At 35.4% G+C, this 12,564-nt stretch overlaps 1 protein-coding gene and 1 long non-coding RNA gene across 3 annotated transcripts; both read left to right on the forward strand.

Annotated features, from left to right (window-relative positions):
* Positions 1–1,503: 1,503 nt before the first annotated feature.
* LOC141652494 (casein kinase 1-like protein 10) lies at positions 1,504–7,961 on the forward strand. 2 transcript variants are annotated; one of them, XR_012547211.1, is made up of 15 exons: positions 1,524–2,254; positions 2,443–2,483; positions 3,425–3,494; positions 3,992–4,140; positions 4,237–4,332; positions 4,434–4,504; positions 4,647–4,708; positions 4,815–4,878; positions 5,004–5,088; positions 5,596–5,722; positions 5,851–5,924; positions 6,015–6,078; positions 6,611–6,735; positions 6,885–7,032; positions 7,490–7,596. XR_012547211.1 is itself a non-coding variant. In XM_074459998.1 (14 exons), exons 1-14 carry the CDS (start codon positions 2,179–2,181, stop codon positions 7,760–7,762), a joined length of 1,377 nt encoding a protein of 458 aa, XP_074316099.1. In that variant the 5' UTR covers positions 1,504–2,178; the 3' UTR covers positions 7,763–7,961. The 2 variants fall into 2 exon arrangements, 1 of the variants encoding a protein (XP_074316099.1); XM_074459998.1 differs by lacking the exon at positions 6,885–7,032 and having other exon boundaries at positions 1,504–2,254; positions 7,490–7,961.
* Positions 7,962–10,061: 2,100 nt separating this feature from the next.
* Positions 10,062–12,171, forward strand: LOC141651967 (uncharacterized). The gene is made up of 3 exons (XR_012546917.1): positions 10,062–10,246; positions 10,345–10,454; positions 12,147–12,171. It is a non-coding gene; the product is annotated as an uncharacterized LOC141651967 (long non-coding RNA).
* Positions 12,172–12,564: the final 393 nt, after the last annotated feature.

Below are 12,564 nucleotides of genomic sequence, written 5' to 3' on the forward strand. Positions count from 1 at the left end.
TTAATGAGTTTAATACCTACAATACTAATACTAATGCTTTTATTATTTTCTTTTTGCACCTCTTAACATATTTGTCCTCAAAAATTGAGAACACGATCCAAGTACTGATTTTCAATAATTATTTGCTCGATTTTTCAAATTGTAGGGTCACACCAATAATGAGTCATAAAATACAAGTGAATTAATTTTTTAAGAAAATGAATGTTGTATAAAATATCATAAAACATTTGGTAAATCTCCTATAAAAATGATTATATTATATTTCATCTTAAAACTGCATTTCGAATAATATGAGATGTATTTTTGCAAGTATCGCCAGTATCTGTAATCCAATATAAATCCCTTAAACTAATATGGTTGTCATTATAATGATGCAATACGAGTATTTTCACCCTTTTATACGGAGTAACTAGCTTTAGTTTAACATTTAAATTAGTATAAACCACTTCAGAGAGTCATAGTTGAACAATAAATAATCTTTCGTACTTACTATGTAAAGTAGACTTACAAAAAAGATGCTAAAAAAGTTTTATACTACTTTTTTTTTTTCATAAAAATGCCTTTCAAAGTTTTTTTTATTGGTGTATACATGAAAATTATTTTTGTGAGTATAATTGTAATTTTCTTTCCTGTTCGATTCTTTATGTTTACTTGTATCACAAAGACTAAGCAATCACGAGAAAATGCTTCTAAATTTATATACATATGGTAAAAAAGTGTCATGCACATAGAAAAGAAAACAACTTTTACATGAATAAATTTTTTTAAAAAAATAGCCAAGACAAAGTGTAAAAAAAATTGAACGAGATAAATACAATACAAAATGAATATTTGTACTAATTACTCCATTTGCCCTACTCATCTATTTACCTATATATTCATTTTTTTTGTGAATTATAAAGGCGATTTTGATTCTGACTGAATTCGAACCAGGTCAAGAGTACCACTCTACCATCACTCATAGATTTACCAATTATGCTAATTGACATCTCCAATTCTCCTCCTAATATATTCGTTGTAAAAGGTATATTTTAAAGTAAATGAACTAAATAATTTTACAAATTATCGTTTTGTGACTAGGGGTGTTCGCTGGTCCAAAACTGGACCAAACCGGCTAACCATCAAACCCAAGACCGTGGACGGGACCGGTTAGAGGGGGACTCGGACCGAACCGGAACCCTTTAGATCCGGTTTTTATTGGGTTTGGACCGGACCGCTACAACTTTACAAGGCAAATTAAGTTATTTTTTAAATGTGGACCGGCCCGGAGACCGGTCACCATATTTTTGGGGACCCGGTGACCAGACCGGTATGTATCCGATCCAGGCCACTTTTTTGTTCACCCCTATTTGTGACGACTAATATTAACGGGTCAAAAAAAATCCACATAAATAGATAAAGACAAATTATTTGTCATTCACTAGATGATACTTAAGTACTTAACCCATCACAAATTCACAAGAAACACTTATTTATTTAAAATCGTAATATTTACATAAAACCGCCTTATCCAAATTTATTTTAGAAAGTGAAAAAAGGGAAAAGCCGACACAAGAGAAATGTAATGCAGGCGACAAATTTCCGTTAAATTCTGACGAATTCATTCATACAATTTGGTCTCCAGCAGTCACGCTGACTCTCTCTCTTTCTCTTTCTCTTTCTCATCTCTCTCATTGTTTACTTGCGCAAATGCGGTAAATTTATTGCTGTCATTATTCAATCAAATGATTCATTAAAAAATTTCAAGCTTAGAAACATTCTTCACATCATCATTTACCTATTTATTCATCTGGGTTGTTCTTTAATTTTAAATCCATTAATCAAAATCTCATCTTTTTTCGTTTTCTGGGTGTAAATTCATTTTTTGGGGGTTAATTTCTGTTTTAGATTTAGGGTTTACTACCTTTTTTTTTTTTAGCCGGCTGTATTATTATTGTTATATAATAATATAATCGTTTGACTTTGTTTTGTAAGAAAATGTATTAATTTGATTGGATTTTTCATTGTTTGATCCATGAAAGTCGAGGGATTTCTCAATTTTTTTGGGGAAAAAGAGGTGAAAAATTGTTTTTTGGTTGAGATTTTAGGGTTATTTTGTATAATAAAGATTTGATTTTAGTGGGGTTTTGTTGAATTTGGGGTTGGTTATTGATCTAAAGAGAATTTGGGAAGTTGAAGATGGATCATGTTGTTGGTGGGAAGTTTAAAATGGGGAAGAAAATTGGGAGTGGATCATTTGGGGAGCTGTATTTAGGTATTGTTGATTTGATTTGATTTGTTGATCATTTTTGTTATATATGTCGAGATATCGACATCAAATGATTACCCTAATCATTTGATGTCGATATCTCGACATATCTCTTAACAATTTTGTTTGGAAATTTTGATGTTTATTGATGGATGATGTTAATTTTGATGTTTTTTTGTATGTTGGTTGATCAGGGATCAATGTCCAAACTGGAGAGGATGTTGCTGTCAAAATGGTATATGATCGTCTTTCGATTATATTTTGATGTCATTGTTGAAACTTTTGATTGTCTTAGCTTGTTTTGTGGATGGTTGCTTTCAACTCTATTAGCTTTACTTGATGGATTGAACATTATTAGTTGACTTAGATTAGATGTTCTGAAACTTCTGGATTACCTGTCCTCAGAATGAATGTTGCATTCGATGCGATTGCTTGTTCTTTTTCTGTTTATGGTTTTGGCAACTGTTCGTTTTCTTCCGCGAGGCGTGTTGGTGTCTTTTTGAGAGAGTATCAGATATGCTATTAGTCTGTGTATCTGTTTTATTTAGTGGATGTCTTTTTGCTCCTGAAACATGTAACAGTTTTGCCGCTGTTCTTGCTAACGATGATGGATCTAGAAAGTTTTTGTTTTCATGGGGCCCTTTTCGAATATTTCAAGTACATCATTATAGAAAACACAAATTCTCATTATAGACGACACTATCCGTCTATAGCTATAGACGAATAGTGTCCTTTTCACAAATGAAAGTGGTTAGTGCAAGTGGGTGGGAAATGGATACCCCCACTTGCCCTCCCACTTTAAGTTTGTGAGAGGGCCACTATCCGTCTATAGCTATAGACAGATAGTGGCCGTCTATAATGAGACGGACTGGATAGAAAATTGACTTACGGAGTAGTTTTTACGGTTTCTAGCAAAAAAATTGGCAAATTGCACAAAACAGTTGGCTTTACGGTGTCTTGGGACACTTGGATTCTATAATTAACCCGCTTCCGCTGCCTCACAAAATAAATTGCATGCTGCATTGTCTTGCTATGATCTCTTATCTTATAGGCGCTATTAATTACCGTGGAGATTTCGTAAGGATTCATGATGTATACTTTTTGTTGCTCATGCAAGTTTACCTTGTTGTGTGTGTGATTTCTCTTAAGCTAATTTGTTTTGGCATTGCCTTGTAGGAATCTGTGAAAACTAAGCATCCGCAACTTCACTATGAATCAAAACTATATATGTTGCTGCAAGGAGGAAGTAAGTATATCAGCATGCACTTCTATATTGCAGTCGAGAAGACTTGTTTTTCTTTTTTGCCTTTTGTTTTTCCTTGGTGATCACTTGTGTAAATGGATACTAGGAAGTAGAAATGATACTGCAAAACAAAATGATTTGTACAATGTATTCTCCTAAAAACATAAACGATGAATCGGAGATTTCAGCTCATTTAGTTTTATTTATTTTTCATTTATTTCCCTATTCCTATATGGCCCGAAACGTCTTCAACCAGATACGATTGACTAGACCCTTAATCGCTGAACCGAAAATAACCTTCCTCAAAGCGACTAGTTCCCAAAATGACTCGATAAGAGCACTCTCTTACACATTCATTGTAATATGTATTGTGGTCAGTGATATAAATTTATTTGTCCTCTACAGTCTACTTTTTCTATCAAATGTTCTTAGTTATCTGGCTATAGAAACAGCTCTTATCTGAAAATGTGATTATTGTTTAAATTTTTCCTTGGTTGAAGCTGGAGTTCCCCATCTTAAGTGGTTTGGAGTTGAAGGCGAACATAATGTAATGGTGATTGATCTCCTTGGACCAAGCCTGGAAGACCTATTTAACTATTGCAATAGAAAATTCACTTTAAAAACAGTATTGATGCTCGCTGACCAGTTAGTAAGTGCAAATTTTTTCTTTCTTCTATATCTCTCATTGTGAACATCACCTTGTTTTCGATCTTAGCTTTATTGCTTTTTTTTGGTTTGCTTTCAGATTTGTAGAGTCGAGTACATGCATACAAAAGGTTTTCTACACCGTGATATCAAACCTGATAACTTTCTAATGGGCCTTGGTCGCAAAGCAAACCAGGTATGGTCAACTATGCTTGGATGGCTACTCGGCCACAACCCTTCAGTCTGTAACTGCACGTGGAAGCTGGTATTGACTTATTGTGTTTTATTTTGATGTAGGTATACGTTATTGACTTTGGGTTAGCTAAAAAATACAGGGATCTTCAAACTCATAAGCATATACCATACAGGTTATTTGGATTGAACTATCATTTTGTTATTGTAAAATTAACATCATCTATGAGGTTTTACGAGAAGCAAACCCACGTCCTCAGTTGTTACTTTTTTCATTTCCATCACCATTTCCATCACTGATTGATTATCTTTCAACAGAGAGAACAAGAGCCTTACAGGCACTGCACGTTATGCGAGTGTCAATACTCATCTGGGAATTGGTTAGTGACTAGTCCATAAAATGGCTTACCTTCATATTACCCTGAATGGCGACTCATAAATTTACTCTTAAGAGGAATTTGACAAGTTTGTTAAATTATTTTCCAGAACAAGGCAGACGGGATGATCTTGAATCTCTTGGTTATGTACTCATGTATTTCTTAAGAGGAAGGTTTGTCTGCATAACTACTCTGGTTGCTTTTCCGCATCCTATATTTTGGAGATAATTTTTTGTTTGTTGTGGCTTTTCTGCTCGTTATTATAAATGGCTTGATTCCTTGTTTTTCTTCAAACCAGTCTACCATGGCAGGGGCTTAATGCAAATACCAAAAAGCAGAAATATGATAAAATAAGTGAAAAGAAGATGATGACCCCCATAGAGGTGAGCTCCCTATTTTATGAGAGCATATGCTTAACATTGCGGCACCTAGACATCTTATGCCTTAGTTACCTAGACAACTAGACATCATAATTTTTTCATGTGTCCTGTCCTTAGTTTTTCGCTGTCATCAGTTCTCTTTATGATGCTTTCATCTTCGACAAGAATATGTAATTCCATGCTAGTTGTTGCCTGCTGAGCGTCAGCATGATCATGGTATTAAACCTCAGTTTGAGACTTGATCTTGAAATCTGTCGTTACGCCTTGAACTCTGTCATTCATGGCCGATAGCACAGAGGCCCCTTTGGTAATATTTAAAGTCCTCGATAACTTGGCGGTGGTGACCTAGATTTAATACCATGAGTGTGAATATAGGGAGGGAAACAGTAGTTTCAGTGCTCATTTAGTTTTCAATTATTGTTTTCTGAAAGTGGCTTCAATTATAAATGACTTGACAATTTCTCCTCCTAAAAGTGATTTTCACTTCTCATTAGAGCATTTATGTGGCAGGTTCTTTGCAAATCATATCCATCAGAGTTTGTATCGTATTTTCACTATTGCCGATCATTACGCTTTGAAGATAAACCTGATTATGCTTATTTGAAGAGACTTTTCCGGGACTTATTTATTCGGGAAGGTGAAGTGAGGCTAATAGTATTTTAATTTATTCTTCTCCCTCAATGTTTTCGATCACGGTTAACCTGTTAATTGGTTATACTCTTGTATATCAATTTTTAAATTGGCGTGTATTGGCTTGTTCCACAGGCTATCAGGTTGATCATGTCTTTGACTGGACAAAACTGAAGTATCCCCAGATTGGTGGTAGCTCGAGAGCACGGGTATGTATTACTTTCGCTTTGCTAGGTGTACTTCGGCTCTCCGCTTATTCTTGTATGTTGCTAATTTAAGTTTCTCTATGTGTCCTTCAGAATCCTGCTACGAAACCAGCTTTAAATCCCGGCCCATCTGCAGAAAGACCGGAAAGGACCTCAGGTAGGTTTTTTTTTTTTTTTTTTTTTTTTTTTTTTTTTGTTCCTTGTCGTCTTCAGCATACAACTGATTTCCTGTTGAGGCGAGACCCAAGACCCAACAACCCACTTTTCTTAATTAACTACCCCAATCAAATAGAATTGGCAATTCCAGAGAGGGAGTACTAAAGTTATATACGTGCTGTCCGAACGAGGCATAAGGAGGTCTTTGCCTAGTGTTATCTTGCCCATTATCTATAGAGTAGTTCTGGCTTACACATCAACGGGTTCATTTTTTTTTCCAACATTTTTGGTCATTCTTCCTTATTTTTACCTTTTTACCCCCTCTCGACCGTATCATTTACAATTTGGTGTCCCTAGCTCTCCAAAGCTGGCTCGCCGCTTCCCTTATTCTAGGTCCAAAAAATAGTGGCCATGTCTAGAGATGTTAATTTGATAAATAGATGTTAAATCTTCCATTAAGAAATATACTTGTTATTAGCTAATGCCACTTCTCATATTTTACATGGCTAAATCCTTGGTTCTGTATTGTCTAGTGGGACGAGAACTTCGCGATAGACTCTCTGGTGCAGTGGAGGCCATTTCTCGTAGAAATACTTTGGGTTCTGGGGATCATTCTAAGCATAGGAGCTCTCAAGACGTGATTAAAACTAGAGACGTGGTAATTTTCTTACGATTTCTTAATTTTTGCTGATAGATGTCACTCTGAATTCAGAGCTTCTGTAAAAGATATCTGTTCATACCAGTGGTGAACTAGATAGAATCCTATGGTCCTCTTCTCTTTCTTATGTATGGTGTCCCTCCCGTCAGGTAAAAAGGGAGAAAAGCATAACCACGTGTGCTCCTTTCGTCTGGCTGTGGAGAGCATATTTTCTTTCCCATGTTTGTGAAGAGTGACCCCTCTTCCCAAACTGGTTTCTTTTGCTGGAAAGGCTTTTGAATGTCCTATAGAAATGAGGTAGTAATAATAATTTCAATATTTAGGGCTTTAGGCTGTTGGGACCGTCCGTATTTGGCCATCAGACTGTCTCTTGTAAGACGATTTTTACGGAATACCGTACTAGATATGATAAAGATGATTTCATACACGATATTTTATAACCATTAATCAAAGACTCCTATACCCACACCACAAATTATGACGATTACTAAAAATTAGGGCGGGACACTGGTGGGTGTTGTGTCTGACACGTGTCGAGTGTCGGATACGGCTATTTTATGCGAATTTTTCAATTTTTTGGTCTAAAGTATTCTGTCGTGTCGGACGAGATAGGTGTCGGACACTCGACACGGCAGCTAAGTGAAGTGTCGGAGTAACATAGTTAATAAGTCCCGTAGCATACAATTTCACATACCTATGTTGAAAACTGGCTTGCATAAGTATGTGTTTTGACATTAACCTTGATGAATGTCAGCTAAGAGACTCGGAGAAGGCAAACGTATCTAGAGTTAGCAGCTCGTCTAAAAGAGCTGCAGGTTTCTCAAGTAGCAGGCCAGTCACTTCCGGCGAACTAGGAAAAAGCCGTTCAGGTCGACTTCCTTCCAGTGGGGTCCGCCAATCCACAAACATACAGCGACTTCAGCTAGGAACCGAGGCTAGGGCAAGCTCAAGACCCCGTGGGTCTGCAACAAGAGGCACCCGCGAGGACCATATCCGTAGTTTTGAACTGCTTTCTCTTAGAAAGTAATCAATCACAAGCTAAAAGGGTAAAAAAATCTCATTTAGTTATCTTTGCTTCGGATGCTATCTTACTCAAATGTATAACCATTCTTAGCCTTTTGATGGCCTATTCTTATTTCATTATCTTTTAGCCTTACATGAAAGATTTTTTTGACAATATGGTGTGTATCACTTGATTGTTCCGCTACGTGATTGGGTTCGCTTCATGATTCTGTGTAGACCTTGGCGAACATGTTATTCGGGTCGGATTTTTACATGTCTCGTCTTTTTTTTTAGCATGCTATCATCTGGTTAGTCGGGTCCCATACTTGCATGGGATCGTAACTATGCAAGTCTTTTAAGTTACCCCATATATTCTACGCCGATATACTTAAAAGTTTAATCTAGTAATGGCGCAATATTTTCAATTTTTGTTAAAAGATTAATACTAATTGTTCTATAAACCTAGCCTAATAGTAAAAAAAAAGTTCCAATTAAATTATTTAATTAAAACATAATATAATATTTATTTTGATAAGCTAACATTTTATACTGATAACTTGTTTGGACATTAAACACCTGCTTGGCTGCGTCCACGTCCTCATCTAGTTGGGCACGTGATCTATTAGAGAGAATCGATTTGAAAAACAATTGCCTTTAGTTCGATACCTGAGCAGAAAGTTTTGGTTGCCCGACTTGTCTCTTAATCACCAACTTAACGTTACAAATCGTACATAAGCAGTAGTTATATGTATTAGACGATTTGTTACGATAAATAATTAAGATGGAAGACTATATTTTGATTTGAGGGAGATATGGACCAAACGAGGAACAAATGACGGTCATTTTGAAGAAAAAAAAAAAAAAAAAATTTAAGATTCAATGTGGAAAATTTACCAATTTGGTTACCTATTATTACCTAGTTGGTTTAATTATTTGCAAAAAAAAAAAAAAAAAAGTCTTACAAAAAAAACCATCAATTGATTAATCATTTAGATTATATTCGAAATGTTTTTATATGTATTAGACGATTTGTTACGATCATACGATAACGCTAAACTAGGAATTAATAAAATTAACATACTGGTGCCATAAAATCCATAACATTATCACGTCATAAGGGACCGACGTTTAAACTATTACATAATTCACGTCATAACAGACCGACGTTTAAACTACTACATAGTTCACGTCATAAGGGGACGACGTTTAAAATTTAAACTATTACATAAAATCCATAACTTAAAATTACACAATAAAGACAAGTGGAAAATTACTACTACTACTACAAAGTACAAACCAACACAATAAAGATAAACGGAAAATTACTACTACTACAAATAACTCTAGAAAATTCAGTTCAGCTCACATTCAGACCAAGTCAGCTTTACCATATGTTGTGAGAAATTAGAGCTCACAAAATGGGTAATAACCCATAATTTGCTTACACCATGGGGATTCGGTGGTTGGGAACTTGAGAAATCATCTTGACATGGTGGGCTAGAACAAACTCATTAGCGTTGATCATGTCAACATTAGTCGCGGTTTTAAAATTAACCTGGTCGCCGGCGACAAGGTCATGACCTGAAATGTATGCAGCCCACCCCTTGAGATAATTACCAGCAGTGTCGATAACATGTTCGAATTCCCACCAGTTGTAAGTATAAGGACTCCATACTTTTAACAATGTTATCGACTCGGCCAGGGAACTCAACATCATTTATAGTTTTTTTTTTTTTTTTTTTTTTTTTACAGCTGTAAACATCATTTATAGTTAACGTTGCCCTATTGTTCATATCACCTTCATTAAGAGTTCTACTAAAGAAATCATGATTTTGGATTTGATAGTTATGTATGTTGTTTTGTAGGAGATGCATTTCAGTAAATTGTGTAACGCCCCGTAATTTCGGACCGTTAATATATTTCGAAAATAATTTATTAATCAAATAAAATTTGATATTAATGTATTTCAAGTAAAAATAATTCAAAGAAATATAATTTTATTATATTTTGAAGAAAAGTATTTATTTTGATAGTTTCGAAATGTTTAAAAATAGTTTAAACCGTGTAAAAATTTTTTATTTCGAAATAAGGGCATTTCGGGGAAAAATGACAAACCTATTGAATATTGGGTAAACGATTTTGGAAATGAGTCGTATGAGTATTCAATTTTCTTGTAATCTCGTGTTTAAGAACTTTGGTCTTGTCGGAATTTGCATTTGACCAACGGTTCTAATTATTATAGAAACGAGCCAAAACCGACTCGTAAAAATCCCGACTAAAAACCCGCTCCTTCCTTTCCTCCTTTCCTCTCCCTTACCCGCGGCTCCCCCTCCCCCTTTCTTTTCTTTTTTCTGATTTTCCTTTGCTTCCATCATCTTCTTCAAGGTTCTAAAAATACAAACACCATTTTCAACAATTTCAAGCTAATTTAGCCATAACTTCCTCATTTCTTATCGGTTTTTCGCATAATTTATATTTCCGGAATCCTCTCGTCGAGATCTACAACCTGGTATAATTTAATTTCAGTTTTCTTGAAGTTGTTTTAAGACGAATTTTGGCACAAATTCGGTATTTATACTTATAATTGTGTTTTTATTGTTTATTTAGGTGAAGAATTGGAAGACGAGTTTGGGGACTCGTATATTGTCGAGGATAGCGGATAGTTGCTTGTTAGGGTTTGGGTTTTAAGGTGCTAATTGGTCATTTTCTAGCTTAAGGTAACATATTTCGAGTTACTCGACAAAAAATCGTCACATGCTTTGATTTTTGTATGTTTTTGTGATTTTTAATTAAGTAGTTAATTTCACATGTTAAAATGATTGCATGCATGTTTAATTCATGCCCTTTGGATAGTTTAAGTTAATATGTTAGTATTGGGGACGATTAATTATGTTTCAGATGGTCTTATACTGAACAAAAATGGAAAAATGGAGGTGTGGGGGTGGCGGCAGCAGGCCCGGCAGGCCCACGGCTGGCCCGGGTCAGTTCGTTGCTTGTTTCGCGGTTTTCCATGCATTGTTCGGCATTTTAGGTTCATTAATGATATAATTAGAATAAGTAACATATGGTTAAACTTTTGAATTAAATCAAATTAGTAGTAAAAATTATGTTAAAGGTAAAAATTATATTTATATTGGTAGTTGCATATGTTAGTATAGGTTAGAAAATGAAATTGTAAAGATTAGGCTCAGAATGAATTATATAGCGATAATTGTAATGTTTTGTTGATTGTGCCGAAAACTGAGCCTTAGTCCCTTTGACTGATTCGATGTCAGTTAATCGAGTGATTGGTCAGCCGCAATTTAACCCGTACCTGTCGCAGGGCTGGGGTTGCGGGTAAAAATTCGGTTGGATGAAATTTTATATGAATTGGATAATCGGCCTTTTTCTTGTTTTAGGCCATTTATCAAGTTTTAGTTCACATGTAAAGTTGATTGAATTTAATAGTGTCTTATATTGTAGAAATGGCCCTAGATTCCCCTAAAGCCTTTAATATGGTTAATATTGTTAGAATTGGAAATTGGTATTGAATACTTATTGAGGATACTGTTGGATTGTCTGCTGAATAGACATTTATATAGCCTTTCACATGATAGAATGTTAGCATTTATGTTGGTAAGTTGGACTCTTTGCCCTCTTATGGTTAAGTGGGTGTCTTACTTGTCGTGTGTGGTGTGGGCTAAAGTATTCAAGCTGGGACTAGATCCTAGGTGAGTATTTCGGCCTTCATCATAGATAGGTTTTTATAGTCTTTGACGAGTATATGTTCACTGCTTGATAGCCTTTGTGTTCATGACTAATGGATTTATATCCAAGTTGGGGCATGATCTCGTTACTTATTTTGATAGTAAGTGGTCAGCTTAAGTACTAGCCAACCCTTTGGTGGACTCCTTAGGGTACTCACTTTGTTTTAAAAAAATTGTGGGTCTTGGGTGCGGTGGTGTGTATCCGCATGTCTAGGTCTGCGCAGATTTTAGGCTAGGGTTGTGTTGTGTCTTGGCCATGTTTTATTAATATTAACCGCTGAGCCAAGATACCGGTTCGATTACCTTCCCTACCTCGTGGTATAGATTCGAGTTACAGAGTGACTATTGACGGTGCTAAGAACTTATGCCTGTCTTTGATATATTGCCCTTTCTTGTATGGTGATTTTATGAATTGTAATAGGTGAGATGTAAGCCGGTTACAATTGATAAAGTTTGGATTACAATTTGTTATATGTTTCACATGATAGTTTAAATTGGTCAATTTAGTATTCATATGTTATAATACTTGGAAATTAGATTAATTATCTTGTTTACATGTTTTACTACATGTTACATTAATTATGACGATTCGTGGCTGGGAGGACTCGAAGTTACTCCCCACTGAATTGTGGCTTTCGTGTTTGTATAAAATGCGATTGACAGGTTGTTGATGCTTTGTTGGGGTCACGGGCATTTGACGAGCTAGTGAGCATAAGGAACCTTGGACCTAGTTTGGCTATTCTTATAGTAAACCTTTTAACTTTTGGTTTTGTATATAATTTGAAGGGACATATGTCTCCCTTTTCTATTTTGGGTTTGTATCATTACATTTTCTTATCGTTAGCTATGGCATGTAAATTAGTTCGTTAGCATTGCAGGTTTTGGCACCCTCCTCTTGGGAATGTTGGAAATGTTTGTGGTTGATTTAGGAAAGTTTTAAAAATTACAGGTTTTGTCTAATTGAACCAATTACAAACATATCCTGTCAGTTTTTCCGTAGAATTTACGTCTTTATTTTAGGCTAAAATTTAAGGGTGTCACAAATTGCGTATGTGCCGGTGTCGGAAACGGACCATATACA

The sequence above is a fragment of the Silene latifolia genome, chromosome 4, assembly GCF_048544455.1.
Source record: "Silene latifolia isolate original U9 population chromosome 4, ASM4854445v1, whole genome shotgun sequence".
Classification (NCBI taxonomy): domain Eukaryota; kingdom Viridiplantae; phylum Streptophyta; class Magnoliopsida; order Caryophyllales; family Caryophyllaceae; genus Silene; species Silene latifolia.